This window comes from Mustela nivalis (genome assembly GCF_964662115.1).
Source record: "Mustela nivalis genome assembly, chromosome: 1".
NCBI lineage: Eukaryota > Metazoa > Chordata > Mammalia > Carnivora > Mustelidae > Mustela > Mustela nivalis.
In genome coordinates this window covers 92,201,400-92,227,537 of record NC_139020.1, presented here as the reverse complement: position 1 = coordinate 92,227,537, position 26,138 = coordinate 92,201,400, and the positions used below count along the sequence as shown (strand labels likewise).

Below are 26,138 nucleotides of genomic sequence, written 5' to 3'. Positions count from 1 at the left end.
AAGTGGGGCTGATCTCATAACCCTGACATCATGACCTGAGCTGGAAATCAAGAGTCAGAGGCTTAACCAACTGAGACACCTAGGTGCCCCTCCCCATTAATCTTTAATCAAGGTTTTTATATTAATACATTTTCTAAACAAAGAGCTTCCCTAAGACCAAATCTAGTTGACCTGTGTAACTTTGGTTAAGTCAATCACTATTATATATATTGCCTATTAGTCATTACTATTAACATTCCACAGTGATAGTTAATACTGTAGAAAGATTCCATTAGGTTTCTAAACTCATATTTTAAAGCCGATGTAGCACTGGGTTTACCATTTAAAATTAAGATAGAAAAAACTAGTGAAATGCTCTAAATTAGAACCTTAAATACAGATACTTTTATTTTTATTTATTTATTCTGTTAGGAGTAACCAAGGCAGAAAATTTCTGTTAATTATATCTTAACCTAAGGGCACCTGGGTGGCTCAGTCTTTGATCCATCCATCATTGGAACTCTGGGAAATATTCTCTGAATTCAGACCTACATTTTTCACTACTACTTCAGGGTTCTACCTACTTCCTTAAATTTCCCCATCTTCCTAAATAGTACATTCAACTCTCTATATAAATATTCATATCTCTTTTATTTTTCTTCAGCAAGTTGCAGGAAGAGTCACAGAACTGGGGCGCCTGGGAGGCTCAGTCAGTTAAGCGTCTGCCTTAACTGCCAGCTCAGGTCATGATCCTGACCCCATGTCAGGCTCCCTGCTCAGTCAGGAGTCTGCTTCTCCTTCTTTCCCTGCCCCTCCCCCCGCTTGTGCACTCACTCTCTCTTTCTCTCTCAAATAAATAAATAAAATCTTAAAAAAAAAAAGTCACGGAACTTCAATTTTAAAACTATTTCATTTAATTCAAAGGAAAATACTTATCACAATTCTTGTAAAGTCATGCATATGTGCAGAAACCACAAATGAAAATGAGTAATATCCACAACTAATAAGCTATACAAAATATCAAAAGCAGTAACTTATGATCATAAATAAGTTTACATATTTAAGTTCCATCAGACCAGATAGTTGTTTGCTCTTTCAGTTCTTTTTACTAATGGTAACTATCAGCCGAGACATTGAAAAGAAAATCCCTAACAATTGCTAACTATGCATTTTCAAGTACTTAGAAAGGAAGCATCATGTTACTTTCAAATGTTACACACAAAAAAAATAAAAATAAACAAGCATGTTCCTTATGTATATACATGTATGTCTATGTGTGAACACATACAGATGCAGAAATAAACAAACATAGAAAATCTTAATAATTGGTCAATGAAGGCAAAGGATATCTTTGTGTCTTTGTTTTCAATGTTGTTTCACTTCTCCATAGGTTTGAAAATTTCCAAAATTAAAAATTAGGAAGAAACATGACTTAAAATTCACTTATTTTCCTCTCAAATGTAAAACAGATATTCATGTCAGTAACTTGTAACTAAAAGCTGCCTGATTTTCATCTGGCAAAAGTGGAGAATTTAGGCAGTTGCTAGGATAGCCTAAATTAGACTGAAGAATGGAAAAGAAATGAAATGGACTAAAAGTTCTAGTTCTGATTTCCTTTCACTTGTGCCTTTATGCCATAAATAACTCTACGTTCAAAGATATGAAGTAAATACACACTCACTGTCTTCTCCTGGACATGGCATTCCAGGACGTTCTGGTACACAAGGGAAGACTAAAAGAAAAGAAATTAAAATTAATATAGAAAATTGAAAACATACAAATTACATAGAAAAATTCTAAATCAAAAAAATTGACCTAAATTTCAACCTAACCCTCTCTTGACACAAGATATTTAGCACGCAGTCAGTAATATTTTTTCAAGGGATTGGTTTATTCGGTCTATATGAAAAAAGTTTTCATAAAAGTTAAGAGCCAAAATCAAATGCATTAGAAGCTCAAATTATCACACTAGTCCCTATTATGTTACTAATTGATGTTTTTGCCCCTAGAAAAACCTTGAACTATTTCCTTAAATCTTTGTCGTACTGTCAAGTTTGCTAAAATGAATAACTAAAACTGAATTAGAAAAATGTATACAGGAACGCCTGGGTGGTTCAGCTGGTTAAGTGGCTGCCTTCGGCTTAGGTCATGATCCCAGTGTCCTGGATTGAGTCCCAGGTCAGGCTCCTTTCTCAGCAGGGACCCTGCTTCTCCCTCTGCCTCTGCCTGTCATTCTGCCTGCCTGTGCTCTCTCTCTCTCTCTCTCTGACAAATAAATAAATAAAATCTTAAAAAAAAGAAAGAAAGAAAGAAAGAAAATGTATACAAATATGAACACAAACCATTACAGTTCTTAAAAAATGTATACTGAATTTAGGAAAAAATTTACAGAACTAAGATTACCCAAATCCAAAAAATATACTTTTTATCTTAGGAACTACAAATTTATAAACATGTTAATTCAGGCCATTTTCATAAAGAGATAGAAAATAAAGACAGTATATTTATGAACTAGTCAACTATTTGTAGTCTGTGGTGTACAAAAGGACATGGCTTAAAAAAACACAAAGTATGAGAAGTATGGGTCCTTATATATTCTTAAAAGTTGAAATATAAGCTAACTTCAGTTGTGCTATGGTATAAAAATAACAAAAACTTAAAACAAACTGTTTAATACTCCTGATCAATCACTTCTTTCAACATTCATTGCAGTTTTATTCTAGAAAGAAATGACTCCAAAAATGGATGACTTCTGACATTCTGCTAGGACCTCAACCAATTAGATTACAGATCCCTTAGGAGTCACTATCTCAAACTATGAAGGTAGACAATATCCAGCTACTGATTTTTAAAAGACACACTGTAAAGAAAAGTATAAGGGAATAATAACAAGGTGTTGACTCACTATACTTACGGGCAATTTACATTTGCTCAAGTTTTAAAGAGTTCTCTAGATTTGGCCTCCTAAAAATATTACATGAAATATTGCCGATGGATTGCAGTGAAAGGTGATATATTAAGTGGGTTTTACAGGACATAAAAAATTTGAGGGGTAGCATAGTAGAATGAAAAGAACATAGACTTGGAAGCGGAATACCTAGATTCTATACCCTGGTCTACAATGCACCATTACATGATGGCTGAGTTTCTTTTCTTCTTCTCTACCACTAGCCAGCTTGTGGGCCTGCAGATGTTTAACACAGTAATCTCTATGACTATGCAAATAGTTTCACTATTAACCCTCAAATAAAAGAAAGGACATTTCAGGTACCTTCTCTTTGGAGATCATTATTTGCATACATTACAAAACTGCAAGGGAATGACTCAGGAGAATCCTACTAGGCACTCAATTTTAAATTCTCTCTTAAACTTTGAGGTGAAACACTTGAGAGAAGATCAATTTAATATCCATGAAGGCATACCCAAATAACAAATTTTCCAGGAGTCTAAGATGATTGATTTTATTTTCTCTAGCATATGAGAAACTACTGAATATGAGCAGTCACATAGCAATGAGAGTAGAGATTAAGAAAATGACATCAGGATTATGTTTTAAAATGTCAAGAATATAGAGTTTTTAAAAAAAATTGGAGCTCTAGAAGAGTAAGAAATGACTACTTCTTTACCATGAATCAGGAGTTCAGAATCCTTGTTTAGCTCATAAAGCCTAAAGGCTTCTTCTAACTCCAACTGAGATGATACTGTACACGGGTCTCCTAAAAAATATAAAAAGTAAAGCAAAGCTCACCTTTTAAACCCTCTAAAATGTAATGTTTAATAAGCAATTTTTAGTACATAAAATCTTGAGCAAAACCAATTGCCTTTATATAAAATCTTGAGAAAAACAATTTCCTCACACACACACACGCACACACACAGATAGACAAGTATTTGGCAAGGACAAATTTTAGATATTTAGACAATTCTGTTTTCTAAAGTGGGTAACAAAATTCCATTTTTATTTCTACAAAATATTACATGAGGCTCATCAATACCCAATTTGATACATACAAAAACCATTTAATTCTCAATAACATAGATATTCAGAATACACCAAATGGAATCTACCCTGACCACATTTGGACTGTTACTACAAGATGACTAATGGCCAGGGACAAGATTTCTGTTACCTTCCTCTTTAAAAAAGGAAGTGAAAGTGGTTTCACTGCCATAATGTCATCATTCTGTCAAAATGTTCCTTCACCTGTGAGTCTTTCCTTACCCAAGAGGCTCACAAAGAAGAAGCACAGCTACTAGAGTACTCCAGACCTCGGAGAGCCCTGCTTGAGCTCTTTCAAACGTGAATGCATAGTTTTAGGAAACTTACCCAGAGAAAGGTTAAGGGAGAAACACCTCCCTAATCAACCAGCCAAAGAACTGAGTCATCCCTGGCCAACAGTGAGATGGCACGTCTCCCCAGATGATGGCATTCCTCAATGAAAAAGTCATTTTGATCATAGCTGGAGCCTGAGCTGGGTCCTCCTCACGGCAGTGCTTTTGCACATTCCTGTGGTTACACCAAATGTGACCACACACAAGATGCCACCAACCTTATCCAAACCTCAATCACTCTCCGCAGAGAACTATGTCTATTACTCAAGAGAGAAAACCGAAGCCATCTCCTGTCCTCCAGGCTCAAAAAAATGAGTACCTCTGTACCTTTCTCCAACTTGGAGACTCCCTTAAGGAATCTCTTCCTTTTATCTTCTCTGGGCCTTATCCCATTAGTCCCCTTCAGTTCCGTTTTCAATTTTTCTTTCCTTCCACTAGCTCTTCTCAGGCAAAGGCATGTTTGAGTCTCCCTCTCAGCAATCTCCCACACACTCAGGTTCCATTCTCTTCATTCAGTAGCCACACGTCTCAAGAGCAAACTGAAGACTGAAACTGGAGGGGGTGGGTGAGAAGAAGGGGAAGAACGATGGGGCCTTTGGCTTTTGACTTCATACTTTTCTTTTGTAATTTTAATCAGAGGTTTATAATCCTTTAGGTTTATTAGAAATAGCTTTTCTTAATATCAAGAGTGACTCCACCTTGCTTTCTCCAATGTTTCTATCCTCTCAAAAATTCTGCTAACCAGTTTTAGTCCATATGGTCTACTAAAAGTGCTATATCCACAGTCATGAAGAGAGCTGCTAAATCCCCTTTTCTGTCTTTACTCTAATGGACCTCTCTATAGTATCTAGCAAAGTTGCCCACTGACTATTTACAGAAACTCGGCATCTAGGTTTCTTTTTTTTTTTTTTAACTTATTTTATTTAAATTCAATTAGTTAACATATAGTGTATCATTAGCTTCAGATATAGAGTTCAGTAATTCATCAGCTGCATATAACACCCAGTGTTCATTCTATCACATGCCTTCGTTAATGCCTGTTACCCAGTTACCCCATCCCTCCACCAACATGCCTCTAGGTTTCTAAACACCATTCTCCTGGTTTACTAACTCTCCATTTTAACTTTTCATTTTGAAAAATTTCTTTTTCTTTTCAATTCCTTTCCTTTTGTTTCTTTCTTTCTTTCTTCCTCTCTCTCTCTTTCTTTCTTTTTTAAAGTTCGCTCCACTCCCAGCCTGGAGGCCAATGCAGGACTTGTACTCATACCCTTGAGATCAAGATCTGAGCTGATATCAGGAGTCAGACACTTAAACAACTGAGCCACTTAAGCGCCCCTCATTTTGGAAATTTTCACACATATTACCAAATCTGGCTTCCCCTTACATACCCACTCACTTCTACAGTATCATTCTGCATAAATCTCTTTAGCTTAAAATTAAAATTCCTTAATATGATCATAATACCATTATAAACCTATAAAGACTAACAAAAATTCATTTTATATAAAATATCCAAATGTAACCATATGCAAAAGAATAAAGTTGAACTTCTATCTCATACCATAAATAAAAATTAACTCAAAATGGAACAAAGACTTAAATGCAAGAGCTAAATCTATAAAAACCCTTGGAAGAAAACATAAACATAAGGAGCAATCTTCACGACGCTGGATTTGGCAATGATTTCTTGGATTTGACACCAAAACCACAGGCAAGGGAAAAAAAAAACAACGAACATTTCTCCAAAGAAGATGTATAAATAGCCAATGAGCACATGAAAAGATGTTTAACATCATTAATCATTAAGAAAGTGAAAATCAATGAGATACTGCCTCCTTGTGATGAGACTACACAAAAAGGGAGAGAGAACCAACTACGCCAGCATCCCAGTGAGCCTCCACATGACTCCAGACCCAGCTGCCCTCTGATTGCCACTGCAGGAGAGACCTCTCGTGAGACCAGCAGAGCGAGTCAACTCGCAGAAGTGTGAGAGATTATAAAATAAAGTGGCAGGCTTTTTTTTAACGCTACTATACTCTGAGGTGAGTTGTTATGGAATCAACACCTTACAGCCATCTTTCAAGCTGAATCTTGAAATTCTGTGAATCTTTACAAGACCCGGGACAAATGCCACCTCTTCTGAACAGCCCTATCTAAGGACGTAATATTTCACACTTTTTGAAAAGCCTAGGATAACCTAATTTTTAATAAAGGTTTTATTGAGATATAATTCACAAAGCATTCAATTTACCCATTTGAAGTGTACAATGGCTGTCAGTATGTTTGCAAGTTGTTAACTATCAACAGAATCCGTTTTAGAATACTTTTATTATTTCCTCCTCAAAAAAGCCCCTTGCCCATAGTGGTCACTCTCCGTTTCCCCCAACCTCTCCTCCTATTGCCAGACCTAGGCAACCACTAAATAACCACTATTTTCAGCATCTATAGATTTGGCTTTTCTGGACATTTCATATAGATGGAATCATATAATATGTGGTCATTCGTGTCCCTCTTTCCTCCCTGAGCACGTTTTTAAGGTTCCTCCATGTTGTAGCATGTATCAGTATGTCAGTCTTTTTTATTAGTGAATAAGACAGCAAATATTCTTTAAGTATTTGTGTATTTGAATAACTTTTCATGATGATTTCCTACAAGTAGGATTGATTAAAGTGTGCCCATTTGGGGCACATGGGTGGCTCAGCTGGTTGGCTGTCCTACTCTCAGTTTCAGCTCAAATCGTGACCTCGGGGTCGTAAGATCAAGCCATGTGATGGACTCCACATTCAGCGTGGAATCTACTTAAGATTCTCTCCCTATCCTTCTGTACCCTCCTTGCCCCTCTCCCTGCTCATGCTCTTTCCTTCTCTAAAATAAATCTTTAAAAAATAAAATAAAGTGCCCCCATTTAAAATTTTGGCAATTATTTAGAATTTAGAATTTAAATTTAGAATTTAGAATGACAAATTTTAGAATGACAGGAACTCCAAAAGGTTATCATATATATAACAGTGTATCTTTCCTAACTCCCTATAAGTAATTATTAAATTTTAATTATCTTCTAATCTGGTAGTGAAAATGTCTTATTTTCAAATCTTTGGTTTTTTTAACTATTAGTAATTTTTTAGTTTTTTTTTTTTGTCATTTATGAATTAGCTATCTACATTTCTTTAAGTAGATTTTTCATCTTTTTTTTTTTTACCTAATTATTTTATATTAGAGATACCAACTCTCTGGAAATGTTACAAGTATTTTCTGTCAGCTGTTATTACTCTTTTATCTGTGATTATGGTGTTTTTCAACATAAAATTAGAGTAATTCTTACCTCTTTACATTTCCTTTTTCAGAATTTTCCTGTTTATTTTTCCAAATGAAATTGTCAGTTTTTTAAAAATCCTATTAGAATTGGGGGGGGGGGCGGTCATGGTCTTTATAGATTTATCTGCAGGGAGTTCTCATTTTACACGATACTTCTTCCTAACCCCATTCATTTAAGGTTTTGCTTATGGAATCCTGTTGTTTTTGTTTCAGTTTTCTTTACATGGGTTCTTCACATTCCTTTAAAGTTTACCCCTAGATTTTAAAAAAATCATATTGTTACTATGGATGGAATCTTTTCTTCTGATTTATTTTCTGACTGAGTATAATTTACATAAAAGAAAGATTGGTTCTCTCATACATTCAGTCTTTAACTTGGTGTTATTAATATCTTAAAGATGCTAGATAAAAAATAGTGAGTCAAAATGATTCAACCAGGTTACATAGATACACCATTTTTGGATCAACACTCAATACACTGATAATAACAAGTACTGGTGAGGATCAATCCATATATACTGCTGATGGGAATGTAAAATGGTGCTGCCACTTCAACAAACAGTCTAGTAGTTCCTCAAAAGGTTAAACATAGTTACCATATGACCCAGCAATTCTTCTCCTAGGTATATATCCAGAGAAATGAAAACATATGGCCACACAAAAAGTTGTAACTAAATGTTCATAGTGGTAGTACTACTCATAACAGCCAAAAAATGGAAATTACCCAAATGTCTGTTAATTGAACAAGTACTCATATGACACGTGTAGATTAGGCAAATCTATAGAAACATAAAGTTGGGGCCCCTCAGGTGGCTCAGTTGGTTAAGTAACTGCCTTTGGCTTAGGTCATGATCCTGGAGTCCTGGGATCAAATCCCACATCAGGCTCCCCGCTCGGTGGGGAGTCTCCTTCTCCCTCTGACCTCTACCCTCTCATGCTCTCTCTCTTTCAAATAAATAAATAAAATCTTAAAAAAAGAAAGAAAGGAAGAAAGAAAAACATGAAGTTGATTAGTAGTTACCTAGGTCTACGGGCTGCATTGGGTAAAGAACTTAGAGGGAAATAGGTAGTGAATGCTAATGAGCATGGGATTTATTTTTTGGGTGATGAAATGTTTTAAAATTGATTATGGTGACGGTTGTGTAACTCTGTGAATATATTAAAAACTCCTTTAAATAATAAATTATATCTCAATGAAGCTGTTTTAGAAAAAATGTTTACGTAATGCAGTGTTTTTATAATGTGAGTCTGACAGCAAAGAAAATTCTAGTCCAAAAGCAAAGTCTGTCTTAGTTTGCCTCAAAGAAATAAAGTAATTCATTCACAGATTCACTTTCTCAGTTATCCAAATTTCTCCCATTTTGCCACATTTATGAAAGTGAAAGTCAATTTAATTATATACCATTTTTGATATAGCTTAAAAAAAAAAACTTGTTTCTACAGTAGATTTAAGTATAGGCCAAAAATAAAAAAGCAACTTAAAAAGTAATAAAAATTTCACATATCAGTGAGTGTGTAAATCATTCCAGTTAAACAAGCCAACTGACTAAATTAATTCTAAATAATGAAATACTCAAAGAATTCTAGAAATAGATTGAGTCTAAAATTTAATTAACACTTCATTTCCAATTTTCCAGGTGAGGAAACTGAATCCATGCTGGCAAATACATTTAAACTTAGCTCAGGTTGTTTTTAAACAATGAGAACATAGGTGTTACTATATATATATATATATATACACACACACATATATATGAGGGCTGCAGTGGGTAAAGAACTTAGGGGAAATAGGTAGTGAATGCTAATGAGCATGGGCTATATATATACATATATATGTATATATATAGGAACACCTATATTCTCATTGTTTAAAAACATATATATATAACATATATATGTCTCTGCACACATATCTATCTCTCTCTCTGCAGAGGCCTATTATTTATATTGTGAGGATAATGGGAAAACTGAAGATCATATATTTAAAATGATTCATGGTATGCTTGGTCCATTATACATATGGCTTTTATTATTGTGCTTTGACTAAATGCCATGGATGGAATTAACTATTGTTAAAAGTATCATTACAACCATATTTTAAAATCAATCCTTCCCTTCTGCTAGACACTGTCTTTTTGCAAGACTAGTACCTGCTTGCTGTTGGTTGAAACCTCGACTGGGTGAAGTACCTGTATTCAGTATTTACCTAGAGACTGATACTTTTGAAAAATCACAGGTGTGAAAAGAGGAGTTAATTACTGACATTACGTATACTCAAGTCTATTTTGTTTTTATCTGTGGTTCAAGTATTACCTTTTTGGGCCAACTGTTTCATGCCTGATAAAGTAGGACACGTAACTCAGAAGTAAAACATTCCATGAAGAATCATCATGAAACAAAGATAGGAAAAAAAGCTATTTCTCAAAGCCCCCTCTATTACTAAAGTCCAAATTCACCTCCTGAAACAGACATACAGCCAGAGTGAGATCTGCTATAGTCAATGAATTTCAAGGTAATAAAATGTGTGTATTATAACCAGCAGATCAAGTCTTTCTTTCATTATATCTACATTTTCTTTCACCTATGAAAAGAAAGAAGAAAATTAGGGCACTGGACCTCAGGTGTTTGATAAATATGTAAGACTCAGTTATTTATTAGATAACCTGACAAGATGCAGAACTTAAAACACATACATAGGGGCACCTGGGTGGCTCAGTGGGTTAAGCCTCTGCCTTCAACTCAGGTCATGATCTCAGGGTCCTGGGCTCGAGCCTCACATCAGGCTCTCTGCAGAGCAGGGAGCCTGCTTCCCTCTCTGCCTACATGTGATCTCTCTCTGTCAAATAAATAAATAAAATATTTTTTAAAAAATGAAACATATATATAACTCTAGTTATATTAGGTATTTCAGCACATGACTCAATTCAGTGCCGACACTTAAGAGAATCAAGGCAGCCTACAACCAAAGTTGGCAACCGTTCACATTTGCCTGAGGTAGTATCACCAGAGTCCTCTCCCGGATGCCTGAGTAGGCTGTAGATTTACAAACTCCCCGTTCCCGCTGAACCATCCTACTGCCATCCCCCCTCTGGAAACTGGGTTCAGAACACTACATACTACTTGTGAAAGCTCCTGCACTCCCTGCTCTGAAGGGCTGCATTGCTTAAAATATAGATTTGCAAAAAGTTTCCAAGAATGCTAGAGTGTTTAAATGGCCATCCTTTCAATATTAGGCCCAATCACAAAAGCAGTGGACTCTGGCTTCTGGCTTGCTTTTCTAGAAGGTGGAAATCAGTGGTTACAGAAGCATATGCTATCCTATCAAGCTGCCCATCCTCAACTTCCACTTCTGGAGATGATGAGGTAATAGGAACTGGATTCAACCCTCCACCTGAAACAGAAGAAAACTACACAAAACAAGTGAAAAAAAAAGATTCAGGAGATGGAAATAAGCAACAAAGGATCAACTGTTTCCAAGTAACTTAAATGCATCCCTAAACAAAACTCAGAAATATTCATAAAAATACAAATATATCCATTGCCAATGTCACAATATCCAGGATCCAGTAAAACAGACCCAGGCACATGAAGAAGCAGGAAAATACGAACCACGCCAGGAGAAACATCAATCAACTGGAACAGACCCTGAAAGATGAAAGAATTTGTAGGAATGGATATTAAAAGTTATTATAGTTATATCCAATATGCTCACGAAGCTGTAGATATTGGGCATGTCAAGTAAAGATGGAACATAAAGGCCCAAATTGAACTATAGTAGGTGAGATTAATGGCAGAAGAAAAGACTGGTGAACTTAGGAAGCAATGAAACTACGAACATGAAAAGCAGAGAAACAGACTGGGGGAGAAAAAAAGGAACAGAGCATTAGTGAGCTTTATGACACCTCAGGAGAACTAACATACCTGTAATTGGAGTCCCTAAAGGAGGGGTCTGGTGACAGAAAAAAAAATTGTTTGAAGAGATAATGGCCAAAATTTTTCCAATTATAGAGAGAAAAATCTTAAAAGCAGCCAAAGAGATATATTACATAGAGAAGCACAAAGGTCACTGACTGCAGATTTGCATCAGAGACAATGCAAGCTAGAAGACAGTGTACAGAATGCAAAAAAAAAAATTAAAATAAATTTAAAAAATTATTTGCCAAGCAAAATTATCTTTCAAAAACAAAGGTGACCTAGAGAGCAGGAAGCCAGAAATCTATTTTCACAGAGAAATTTATAGGGACAGAAAGACAAATTCATAGAGACAGTTAGTCTAAGAAAAGCATGTGAGGGAGAGGAGCTGGAGGAGGTGAAAAGGTGGAGGTTTTTTTTTTTTTTTTAAGGTTTTATTTATTTATTTGACAGACAGAGATCACAAGTAGGCAGAGAGGCAGGCAGAGGGAGAAGGGAGGAAGCAGGCTCCCTGCTGAGCAGAGAGCCCAATGTGGGGCTTGATCCCAGGACCCTGAGATCATGACCTGAGCCGAAGGCAGATGCTTTAACCCACTGAGCCACCCAGGTGCCCCAGAGTTGTTGTTGTTGTTTTTAATTTAAATTCAATTAGGGGAGGGGCGCCTGGGTGGCTCAGTGGGTTAAGCCGCTGCCTTCAGCTCAGGTCATGATCTCAGGGTCATGGGATCGAGTCCCGCATCGGGCTCTCTGCTCAGCAGGGAGCCTGCTTCTTCCTCTCTCTCTCTGCCTGCCTCTCTGCCTACTTGTGATCTCTCTCTGTCAAATAAATAAATAAAATCTAAAAAAAAAAAAAATTCAATTAGGGGAAATATTACTTAATAAGTATAGTTTGTTTGGGACAATAAAAAGATTCTAGAATATGGTAAAGGAAGATGGTTGCATAAAATTGTGAATATGCTTAATGTCCCTGAATTGTACACTTAACAAAAGTTAAAATTTTATGTTAGGTATATTTGACCACAATAAAAAAAAGAATTTTTAAAAAGAAGTATACTAGTTCTCTAGGCACATGAACAGACTTCAAGACATATGTCCAGTAGAAAAGGGGGAAGTTTCAAATTATGTGCTAGTATGATTTATATGAATTTAAAAAACACATGAAAACACTGCATTTTGTTATTTATATATTTAGAATAGTGACAGAAAACCAGATTAGTAGTTCCCTGGAGATGAAGGGATGTAAGTGAGAAACAGTCTGAATTATAAACTTTTCCTATGATGGTAGTTACCCCTTAAAATGCAACTGGAGGCGGGGATGCCAACGAAGAGACCTTCCCACAGACCAGAGCGTAAGTTGGAGTTTCGGATCTCTGGTGACCAGTCAGCATCTTATGGCCCCTCTTGTCTCACCTCTCAACTCATCTCCACCCTACCACTGCAAGGGATTTTTTCCAGGTGGGCCCCAGTCTGATCCCCTTGCCTTTCAGGCATCTACACGGCCTGCTGTATAAATGGCAGCAGGCAGAGTTTCCCGGACAGAATGCCTGGAGCACAGAGTTGGGGCAGAGGCCAAAAGAGAAAGAAGGGCTTGAGGACTTCTCTAAGTCAGCCAGTTGTCTTCAGCATGGGGTACTCTATCCTTGGGAGTACAGAAGACTTTCCAGGGATGACCAGGATTAGAGGGTTTTTAAAAGGTATCAATTTGCATATCCTCAACTTCCATATAAATTCTTTTCTAAAAATCATCAGCCCAAGAATGCACCTGTGCTGTAGTACCCCACCTCATCTCCTTTTCAAATACATTTTTTCCTATTTTATTTTTTAAGAAGGATATATACCAGGGCACCAGGGTGGCTCAGTCAGTTAAGTGTCTGCCTTTGGCTTAGGTCATGATCTCAGGATCCTGGGATGGAGCCCTGCATTGGGCTCCTTGCTCAGCAGGGAGCCTGCTTCTCCCTCTCCCTCTGCCTGCTGTTCTGCCTACTTGTGATCTTTCTCTCTCTCTCTCTGTCAAATAAATAAATAAATAAAATCTTAAAGAAAAAGAATACCTACCAGATGATCCAGCCATTCCACTTCTAGTTATTTGCCCATGAGAAAAGAAAATCTGTATCTATACAAAGATTCATATGTGACTGCCATAGAGTTTTTATTTGTGATAGCCCCAAAGTGCAGCCTCAATGGCCATCAACAGAGGAACAGTTCAAAGACTGTGGTATATCCGTATAATGGAATACCACTCACTCAGCAATAAAAATAAATGAACTATTGATACACACAACACACATATCAATAATTTTTCTCAGTGAAAGAAACCAGACTAGCCTGCCCCCCCAAAATGAGTACATACTGTGTGATTCCATGACTACAAAACTCTAGAAAATGTAAGCAAATCTACAGTGACAGAAAACAAATCATTAGTTACGTGGCATGGGTAGGGGTGAGGAATTGCAAAGCACACTGAAACACTTGGGGTAATGGATAGGCTCTCTATCTTGCTTATGATGATGGTTTCCTGGGTGTTGAAACTCATCAAATTGCATGTATACTTTTAATATGTACACTATATTGTGTCAATTATACCTCCTTCATTTTTATTTATTTAAGATTTTATTTATTTGGGAAAGAGAGAGAGAGAGAGAGAGCAGGCATAAGAGAGCACAAGCAGGGGGAACAGCAGAGGGAGAGGGACAAGCAGACTCCCCACTGAGCTGGGAGCTCAACATGGGGCTCCACCCCTGGACTCTGGGATCATAACCCAAGCCAAAAGCAGATGCTTAACTGAATGAGGTGTGCCTAGGTGGCCTTTTAAATATAAACAATAATAAAATAATAATTTACATGTGTTATTGGTGAAAAGTATAACAAAAGGTGGAATATTTTTGGAGGTCAATTTGGTACTACCTATTTTCAAGGACACTTCCATTTCAAGGAATTCACCCTATAAGTAATATAGTGCAGGTGTCCCCCAAAAAAGTATGTACAAAGATAGTCTCTGCACTAATATTTTTTATACACTACAAAATAATCCTAATATCCATCAAAGGGGGATTGGTTAAGTTATGGTACAACCATGTTATACAAACACTATATAAACCACATTATATAATTCTACATAGATTGATATGGAAAGATAATCCACAAGATGTTAAGTGAAAAGGCAGGTTAAATAACAGCCTATACAATATTTGGCTATTTGTAAGAAAGGAAACAACTGTTACCCTTCTAGTTGTACATTCACCAAAAAAGACATCATTAATTTGTTTATAGGAAAGGTCTGAGGATCCTCAGAGAGACTTTTTCCTTCAAACAAATCAATATTTTTGTTAAAAAGCAAGCACCACTCTTAATAAAAACTTAACTAAGAAATAAAATACCCAAAGGTTAATTTCTAATAAAAGAAAAGTGACAGAATAGAAGCAGTTAAATATAAACCTGGTAATCAGATTCTGAATGAGTAAGAAACTGATGGAATTAGAAATATTAGATTGTGAATATAAAAAAGCTTATCCTTAAGGAAAAACAGTCACAATTAAAGTTTGATGAACTAAAAAGTCATTTATCATTCTCTGTCCCATACTCTCTCCTCACATGAGAAGGGAGGTATAATTGTTACAAAATTACTATTCATTCTAAAATGTTTAGTTAGATTAAGCAAACCAGTTTTTCCACAGACACATCAAAACAAATCAGTAAAACTGGTTTTGAACACAAGGAAAAAGAATGGCTGTCATAGATCTACTTTAAGAAATGAAGTAAGCTTGTGATTATTTGCTCTAACAGAAAAAATACCACAGTTAAAAGATTAGCTTCTAGACAGTGTTGCTCATAAACCAGAGAAATCACAGTCCTGTGTCCCACTGATTATGAAGAGAATTTTTTCTCTAGATAAGCACCCCTGATGCCTACCTGGCTAAAAATAAAGGTAATGAAATTACAACTGAAAAATAATTGCAAGGAACTTAAAAATAATTACTACTGGCTCTATATGCCTAAAATTAAGAAGAGACTGGTATCAAAATTAACCAGGGTAACAAGGATCACATGGGAATCAGCAGACTTTAATAGAAAGTTTAACCTTTTACTTGAATGAGGCTATAGTTTTATAGTTCTCCCCAGAAAATTAGGACATTTAATAGCTATTTAGAGACAAAGAACTTTGAATTGCATTATAAAAGGATAAGACTGTTTCACCAGAGAATTAATTTAATTTACTATGTGAATCTGTTAATTAAAATATCCTATAATGTTAAGAAAAAATAGAATAAACCACAACTCCCAACACTTAAATCTTCAATAATATACATAAAACTACAGGACAGCCTTGCTTTTAGCCTCTTCTACAACTCATAAATGTTTTTCGAGCATACTATTATTGAGTACTGCTCTAGGCACTGGAGCTCCATGGCAAAGACAAGATCTCTATTCTCATGGAGCTTACATTCTACCATAAAATGAGATTCAAAGTGAATAGGAGTGAAAGGCTTCTTGGAGGACAGGACATTTGAGTAACCTGAATGACAGGGAAGAGATAGCCATATAACAATGTGGGAACAGAGCTTCCCAGGTAAAGACAATACAAAGTATAAGAGTACTATAAAATTTTGTTTCATTTTATTTTATTTTATTTCAGAGACAGTGAGAGAGATAGGGGTAGGGGAAGAGGGAGAGAGAATCTTAAGCAGGCTCCATGCCCGACCTGGGACTTGATCTCACAACCCCAAGATCATGACCTGAGATGAAATTAAGAGTTGGATGCTTAACTGAGCCACCCACGCACCCCAAATACTATAACAATTTTTAATGGATTATCTCTAAATCAATTTAATAAAATGCATTATCTATGATTCCTATGTGTACTACTTTGAAAACCACCAATTGAAAAAAAAATCTCAAATGAGAAATAAATGGCATGAAATTATCAGGAAAGGTTTAAAATGAGAATAACATTGGGGTGCCTGGCTTGCTCAATTGGTAGAGCTTAAGACTCCTGATCTCAGGGTTCTGAGCTCAAGCCCCATATTAAGCATAGAGTTCATTTAAAGAAAAAAAAAAAAAAAGAGAGAGAGAGAATAACATTAGTTCATGATAAGAATCAATTTATTGATGCTAACTATATTGTATATACTGTACTAAATTATATAGTCTCATATTTAGGCTGAAGATATACTGTGAGATATCCACACTATTTAGAATTAACAATACTTAAACTAGCCTTGTGGTCAAAAATGGATGAATATAGACAGACTTGTCCTTAAATAACACAGAATTTAAAATACCAAGCTAGTATTTCCCTTACTAGACTTCAAAAAATGTTAAGACTCATAATATCTGAGGTTAGTGAGGGTAAGAGCAAAGGGATGCTCTCATTCAATGTAACTGTGCCATAAATTGGTTTGAACTTGTTTTGAATGTGAATTGTCCCTAGCTACCAAAATTTATGATGTGCATATTCTATGCATTTGCTACACAAAGTCCCATACAATTGCACGAAATTTCATATAAAGATGTTCATTATGTATTGCTTATAGTAGCAAAAAAAAAAAAAAACAAATACCCTGGAAGTAGTCCAAACATCCACCAATAAGGGATTAAATAAACCATGAAATATCTACAATGATGTGGTATATTATACAGCACTTAAAAAAGTAATGCTGTAGGGGTGCCTGGCTGGCTCAGTCAGTGGAGCATGTGACTCTTGATTTTGAGGTTGTGAGTTCAAGCCCCACTTTGGGTGCAGAGATTACTTTAAAAAAATAAAATTCTTTAAAAAAAAAGGTAATGGTATAATTTCATTCATGCTGAAATGAAAAATGTCCAATTCAAAATGTAAAAGGGAAATATCATTTAATGATTTATGTGATTGAATTCTTTTTGTATTAAAAAAGTACACTTATAAATAATGTACAGAAACAAACATATTTGTATATACAGAGAAAGTATCTTGAAGGATATATACTAGCTGTAACAGTGGTTTTTCTCTCTTACGCCTGGGACTGATGAGGAAGGAAAGAAGAGAAAGGGCAAACAGAAGACTTCTTATAAAATTTCAAAACATCTGTGCTACTTTTTTTTCCCAAACAGCAAACATGGATTACCTTAGAGAAACTTTTAAAAATGTCTTTAAAGGGGTGCCTTGTTGGCTCAGTTGGAAGGAACATGTGATTCTTGATCTCGGGGTCATGAGTTCTATCCCCACATTGGGCACAGAGATTAGATAAATAAAACTTTTTTTAAAAATGTGTTTAAAAAGTAAAAATAGATTTTGAGTTTATGTACAACTTGGATCTAGGATAATATCTTTCCAGGGCTCTTCCTATCAGGAAACCTAGAAATGGCCCCAAATACTGAGCTACATATTATAACAACTTCCCTTAAAAAGAAATTTCATTCTCATTACAATTAATAGAGGGCCATAATACAATGTTAGTAAATTTAAGGTATCTTTAAGCTATACTTCGGTGACATTCTAGCATGTAAAATAAAGTCTAATGTGGTTTGCAAAGCCTTCCAGGATTGAGTCAACCCTAAGCTTCTACAAGTTTAATATTCATGTGACTTACCTGTAGTTCCTGTTAAAATATAGATTCAGATCCAGAAGTCTGTGATGAGCCTTTTCTAAAAGTTCTGCAGACTACACTCAGGAGCAAGGATCTAGTCCTGATACCACACCATTCCCTACACGTTAATTTAGTGAATTACTGCTCTTCCACACACACCATGTTCTTCATACCTCTGTCCTTTTTCTATCTTATTCTTTGTCAAAAATGGTTTTCCCCTCACCTCCACCACTTCAAAAACTTTTACTCTGTTACTATTTTAGTCCAAATGTCACAAATATTTCGGGCACATGGACATGCTACTGCTTTTGCATTTCAAGACCCCTACGCATTTATGTTCAACTCACCACATCTGTTATTTACATGTCCATCTCCCAATGAGACATTAACTTTAAGAGCAGAAAATATCTATCTTTAGTACACAGATATTCAATAAATGTTTTCTGAGTTCAAGTCATTAAAGTATCAATGCCACCATCTTTGAAATCATAGTGTCAGAATCACTTTTATTGTGTAACATTTTCTTTGAAGAAATATTCAGCAAAAAATACTGCCAAATTATCGACGGTAATCTCTAAAGTATAAAACATTCATATTCAAAATTAAAGTAAAATATAACACTATTTGATGTTTATGTTAATGGGGGAAGACAGTCACATTAATTTCTCATTTTTTTGGAGTAAAAAGGACAAAACAAAGACTGTCCCCTTTGGTGATATTCTTTTAAGTACCTGAAGCAAAATAAAAATGGCATCGAATTTCTAATTTACCTAATAGTCCATAAATTAGGACTTTTACTGTATTTTGAAAATAAATGACAGAATAGTATCTTAGATCAAATGCTTACACATAGAGCCCTCTCTTTATCACTCACCTTCCTCATCTATCCATTTCATGGTGAAAAGCTGTTCATTGTCAAAGGAACACATATCTCGAACCTCACTGCAAAGGCCCTCGAAGGAGATTGAAGGTTCAAAATGGGTTATCATGATATCCCTGAAAAAGAAAAAGAGTTTTAAGTTTGAAGATAAGTGAAACTAATGATGTCCTACATACTACTGAATGCCTGGCGATCTGAAGGACGTCAGATATTTTGTGAGTGTATCATTATTGCTTCCGGTAGACAATCTCTGTAAAGTAAAAAAAAAAAAGAAGAAAAAAGAAAAACCCATATCAATAATTTCAAAAATAAAAAAAGTAGAATGCTAACTAAATTGAGTTTAAATTAAAAATTTAAAAATAAAAATAGTGGATTTGTGAGAAACTTCAATTCAATCTCCTTCCTTCTTCAGGAAGCCCACCCTAACTGCTCTGACGGTTGTCCCACTTTGCTTTAATATTAGTTTTCAAGAGCACACTCTTCTGTGAGGCTCTGCACTCCACAGATGAACAGCTCAGTTATTGATTAGTTTCTGCCTTATATATAATTGAAATCTGTTCTAATCGCTGACTCCAGATCTCCCCTCCCTAAGAAGTCTACCCTTCATCTAAGAGATGGCTCTTCAATAACTGGACAAAGATCTGTCATGTCCTCTTCCTCAGCCCTCACATCCACAGATTAACTATCCATGAGACTTTCATCCATTCTTTGTATGGCATGATTTTTAGACTGCACACCTTCATTTTCACCTTTTCCCAAAAAACTCCCATTTGCCCCAATTGGTTTTATAATATGACTAATGTTTTAAGGTAGATACGCAGAAAACATGGGAATAGACATAAATGTGTATTTACGTTTGTTTTAGTGTTAGATAAGCAACAGTATTCAAATAAATCTACCTAGCAGCTACTCACTGTGAAGCCTGAAATCGTAACAGGAGGCCTGGGGTTTCCTCCAAGGAGCCATGAGAAGGCTCCCCATGATCCAATCTAGGCCCAGTAGCCAGCCACAGTATCCTTTCAAATGTTAAGTTATATAGCCTGAAAGACTCTAATTTAACAAACACTTACAAAGATCTCCAGGTGTCAAACTGTTCTAAGAGTTTTACAGAGTTAATGTAGTTCACATCCTTCTTATTTTAAACTCTTCAAATGTCTTGGTCTCTCATGCAGAGTAACAAAGTCCCTAGCAGGGTTTACCAGGCGCTGACTACCTCTTGGACCAACTTCTACTACTTCAACAGGTAAACCAGTGTTTATGGTCTACCCCTGCTAGAATATAAGTTTGATGAAAGTAGGGATTTTGTTTTGTTCGTTATATTCCTAGTGACCAACACAGTGCCTAGACCCAGTGCCTAGCACAGAATGGATTCTTTTTTTTTTTTTTTTTTTAAGATTTTGTTTATTTATTTGACAGAGAGAGAGATCACAAGTAGGCAGAGAGGAAGCAGAGAAAGGGGGAAGCAGGCTCCTTGCCGAGCAGAGAGCCCGATGCGGGGCTCAATCCCAGGACCTTGAGACCATGACCAAGCTGAAGGCAGAGGCTTAACCCACTGAGCCACCCAGGCGCCCCACAGAATGGATTCTTGAGAAATATTCACGGAAGAAAGGAAGAACTGTGAACACACATAGGTAGCTTGAACACAGAGCACAGAGAGGGAAATAAGGAGTTTAGAATTTTAAGTCATCTGTAAAAAAGTAAAAAAAAAAAAAAAAAAAAAACTATAGTCTTTAGGGGCTATCAAAAGTAAGCAGAGAGCAGAGCATGAAAACTGACTGGCCTTTTCTTGAGAATCACCCTAAGCAACTCAGAACTTTCTGCCCCTGCCTCTGAGAACCCTCTTGCCTTGGCTTTCATAATAGTATGCCACCCTGGTTCTCTGCTTTTCTGAACTCTAGTCTCTTTTGGTTGTCAATCACAAGATACTCTTTACACCCGCTCTCACATTCAACCTCTGTCACTCTTTCTTTCTCCCTAAACCTAATTCACATTCAGTGTTTTAACTACTATCTCTATGTAGTGGGTCTCTTAAATCTGTAACTCCAGCTCTCTGTGTGTGGTATTTAAGTTTTTTTAATAATCTGGTTCTATTTTCAAATTGAACCCATCCCCAACACATATACTCTACGACAGACAACTGGTTTACTCATGACCTTCACACAGAAGACCTTGATGATCCAAGTTTTAATTCTGACCTTTCCTCAGTTCAAGGCCCAGTTTATATGGGGAGGTGGGGATCAATTCTTTAACTGGTATTTCAACATGAACCTCCATTAAGCCTTTTTCGACCACACAAGCCCAATGGTCTACATTTCTAAACCTGCCCAACATGTATCTTATGTTCCATCTTCTGTTATTTAACTCATACATTGATAACACATCCCCAACTAAACCATACACAACTGGAAGACAAGAATTCTCAGACTGTTTCACAGATTCACGTAACTATTAACATAATAAGAACTTAAACATTTCTTAACTGACTACAGAAGAAATACTCTCTAGGAGAAAACCAGCTTCCAGAAAACACACTTTTGACAGGGTACTATCACGGTTTATGTTTCCTTTGCCTATAAGCATTCATAGAATACTGAATGTGCTCTAGGTATTTAAACAAACTGTATCTTATATGACATTCACAGTAACTGTCAAACTAGACAGACTAACCTATTTTACAGATTTAAAAAGCAAAGCATAAAGGAATATTTGCCAGTCTCTCCCAGTTAAAAAATAGAATATGGGGACGCCTGGGTGGCTCAGTGGGTTAAAGCCTCTGCTTTCGGCTCAGGTCATGGTCCCAGGGTCCTGGGATCGAGCCCCACATCTGGCTCTCTGCTCAGCAGGGAACCTGTTTCTCTTTCTGCCTACCTCTCTGCCTACTTGTGATCTCTGTCTGTCAGATAAAATCTTAAAAAAAAATAGATATGAATTCAAATCCAAATCTAATGACACCTGGGGTGGACACTGTGCTCTGACCCTTCCCCTCCACAACTAACCTTTTAAAAGCAACAAACAAAAGCAACAAATGCCTTTGGCTTAATATGGCAGAGGAACACATATCTGTATCCCTTCATTCGAAGGGACCATGGAACATCAGAAAACTGAAATGGCGGGGCGCCTGGGTGGCTCAGTGGGTTAAAACCTCTGCCCTCAGCTTGGGTCATGATCCCAGTGTCCTGGGATAGAGCCCACATTGGGCTCTCTGCTTAGCAGGGAGCCTGCTTCCTCCTCACTCTGCCTGCTTCTCTGCCTACTTGTGATCTCTGTCAAATAAATAAATAAAATCTTAAAAAAAAAAAAAAAGAGAGAGAGAGAGAGAAGAAAACTGAAATGCCAAATTATCTAAGTCTTAGAAGTCAGAAGTCCGCACCACCAGCGGACCAGAAAGTAAAAATCCCAGATGACTGAAAACAGATGAAATAAATGTGTTGAAGAAAACATACCAGCCCCAAACAACAAAGTTAAGAGGAACCTTTAAAAGAGAAAAGTTTTATTTATGCAAGATTACTTTTCCTTCTTTAAGCATCTGATTATACTACTTGGCTCTTCAAGTACTTAACACCTACATAAGCATTCATTATAAATGTGGGTTTTTTTGTTGTTTTTAAGAGATTTTATTTATTTATTTGAGAGAGAGAGAAAGCACACGTGTGCATACCAGTTAGGGGTAGGGAGGAACAAAGGGAAAGGGATAAGCAGACTCCCTGCTGAGTGCAGGAGTCCAATGCAGGGCTTGATTCCAGGACCTGGAAATCATGATCTGAGCTGAAGTCAGATGTTTAAGCAAGTGAGACACCCAGGTGTGCCAGACTTTTTTTGTAATTTATTTTTTATTTTTTATAAACATATATTTTTATCCCCTGGGGTACAGGTATGTGAATCACCAGGTTTACACACTTCACAGCACTCACCATAGCTCCCCAATATCCATAACCCCACCCCCTTCCCCCAAGGTGTGCCAGACTTTATCCTTGAGTAGTCTCTACACCCAACATAGGGCTTAAATTCACAACCCCAAGATCAAGGTCACACACTCCACCAACTGAGCCAGTTAGGCAACTCATAAATGCTTTTAACAATTGCTTTAAACAAAAATTTGTAATTTAAAGAAGAGAACAATGTTACAAACTTTTAGAATGTAAAAATTTCTAAGAAAAATCAAGATGTGGAGAAATTTTATTTTCAGAATGTTTCTTAGTAGAGAGTCAATACTCTATCTAAAATTAATAATTTAAAAATAAAAACAGGGAACAAGAAAAATCCAAATAGGGGCACCTGAGTGGCTCAGTCAATTAAGTGTCTGCCTTTAGCTCATGTCATGAGCCCAGAGTCCTAGGATTCAGTCCCACAAGGGGCTCCCTACTGAGCATGGAGTCTGCTTCTTCCTCTCCTTCTGCCCCCCTCCCCATTTGTTCTTTCTCTCTAATAAATAAATAAAATCTTTAAAAAAAAAGAAAAAGAAAAAACCAAATAACCCAAATAAAGATGGGCAAAGGACTTGAACCGACATTTCTCCAAAATTATACACAAATAGCCAACAAGCTTATGAAAAGATGTTCAGCATAGCTAAACATTAGTGAGATACAAATCAAAACCATAATGAAATATCACCTCACACCCATTAGGAGAACTACTATCAAAACAAAACAAAACAGAATAACAAGTGTTGACAAAGATGTGGAGAAACAGAAGCCCTGTGCACTGTTGGTGGGAATGTAAAACGGTGAAGCAGCTATAGGAAAAAGTATGGAGGGTCCTCAAAAAATTAAAAACAGAATTTCCACTTGATCCTGTAATTCCACTTCTGGGTACAGGTCCAAAAGAACAGGACATAGGGACTCCAAAAGGTATTTGTACACCCATGTTCATAGTAGCATTAATTTCAATAGCCAAAAGATGGAAGCAACCAGAGTGTCCATTAAAAGAGAAATGGATAAACAAAATGTGATCTATAAACACAAAGGAATATTATTCAGCCTTCAAGGAAATTCTGGGACACCGGGCTGGAGCAGTCAGGGGAGCATGTGGCTCTTGATCTCAGGGTCCCAAGTTACAGCCCCATATTGGGTGCAGAGATGAATGAATGAATGAATGAATGAATATAAGGACATTCTGACACATGGGTGAACCTTGAAGACATTATGTTAAGCGAAATAAGCCAGTCACAAAAAGACAAATACTGTATTAATCCACTCAATTGGAACAGTGGTTCCCAGGGGTTGGGGGTGGGTGGAAATGGGGAGTTGTTCAATAGGTACAGTTTCAGTTTTACAAAATGAAAAGGCTCTAGAGATTGGTTACACAACAATGTGAATATAGTTACACTACTGAATTGTACACTTAAAAATGGTTAAGATGTAAATTAAGTGGGTTTTTTTAACCACAATTAAAAAGAAAAGCAGAAGAAGGTACATTATTTAAGTTATAAACATAATGATTAGAAGAACTAAAAACCAGGAGAGACAATGACAAAGAAGTACTAAATTCCTCATCTTTCATATTGAACAATAGATATAATAAAACAAAACAAAATTTTCAAGATTTTTATTTTATTTTATTTTTTTTTTGAGAGAGCGAGCACAGGGAGTGGGAAAGGGACAGGAGAGGGAAAGATTCGTAAGCAGGTTCCATACCCAGCGTGGAGACCAACGCTGGCTGATCTCAGGACACTGAGATTGTGACCTGAGCTAAAATCAAGAGTCATATGCCTAACCAACTGATTCACCCAGGCGCCTCAAAACAAAACAAAATTTAAAAAGTAGTTAACTCTGGAACTCTGGGTAGTGGAACTGGGGATTGGGGAGAGATCAGAGATGGAAAGAAGATGTGCTTTGTACTTAGACTCTTCTGAATGGTATAGATAATCATTAATTTCTCTACCATATAAAGGTATGATTTTATTATAAAATTTGCTTTCTAGAAAAAATATAAACAAAATATTTAAAAAATTTAAAATGACTTTTATTAATAAAATTGTTTTAAATATTTTAAAATTTTATTTTTAAAAAAGAAAACAAAAATAGAAAATAGGTCCTTCTTCTAACAACATTATTAAGAGATATGATAACCTTAAAGCAACTTTGGGGGGGGGTTATTCAATTTTATTTATCTTTTTAATATTATATTTTTTCTTCCAAGCTTTTATTTAAATTCAAGTTAGTTAACATATAGTGTAGTATTGGTTTCAGGAGTAGAACTTAGGGATTCATCACTTACATACAACACCTCATGCTCATCACAAGCACCCTCCTTAATACCCATCACCCACTTTGCCCACCGCCTCCCACCCCCCCAGCAATTTTTCTTTCAAAATACCCTTAAGGTCATTAGTATAAGGGAGTAAAAGTTGAAAGAATGTATTTTAGAATTAAATAAGTAAAAGCTCCTGTAGACTTTCCCTGGCAAAGAACAAGTATGGCATTGTGTTTTTTGAAGGCAAGGGAAAAAAAACCAGTATCAGATATCATCAAAATATGACTTCCTTATTAAGGTCCACATGAACTTAAAATTAACACATATGTAAGCATGTCTGTATACAATAGGGATTTTTAAGAAATCTTATTTTGCAAGAGCTAAAAAATATTTATCAGAATATTTTTAAAATAATCCTTAAAAAATGTAAGTACAAACATCCTAAAGAGACTCAGTGAAGGAGTCATGCTTTATCAACTGCCACTCCTTAAGTTCCAGGAACTAAAACATTTAAGGGAGTTTTATATAAACACTTCTGTAAGTAATTGAAAAAGCACCATGTTCATACCATCTACAAACACCAGATCCTTATTATAGCCCTAAAGCTAAAAATGAGCTACAAAATAAAGATATTACTTTCTAAAGGTATAAAACAAATTGTGCATGAAAGATTTTTTTTTCTGGTTTTAACTTCAGTGTTAGCATAAATTATCTTACCACTGGTCTTCGACAGAATATAGTCTGCTTCACCACAAAAATTCCCCAAATGGCAAATTTAGATATAGTTTTAGCTGAATTTTTAAAAAAGAAAAAAAAGGCAGTTTTAATTTTGCTACTGGGCTTCAGAAGACAAACTGCTTTAAGCATTCATTATGTTCCTATGTTCTAAAATATAGAATCTAAAGTTTTTCCGTAGGACCAAATGCTTTTAAAAATAAACCTGAAAAAAGAACCACCAGTTCAGTCCT

General features: G+C 36.0%; 1 protein-coding gene across 1 annotated transcript in view; it reads right to left on the bottom strand.

Moving 5' to 3' along the window:
- Positions 1-26,138, bottom strand: part of PRKCI (protein kinase C iota) — a 67,238-nt gene that overhangs the window by 31,503 nt on the left and 9,597 nt on the right. Inside the window, exons 2-4 of the mRNA XM_082742130.1 lie at positions 18,973-19,094; positions 3,606-3,695; positions 1,661-1,711 (exon numbers count right to left, since the gene is read on the bottom strand). Of these exons, the coding sequence (XP_082598256.1) occupies positions 1,661-1,711; positions 3,606-3,695; positions 18,973-19,094 (263 nt within the window). The remainder of the gene's footprint in view (positions 1-1,660; positions 1,712-3,605; positions 3,696-18,972; positions 19,095-26,138) is intronic.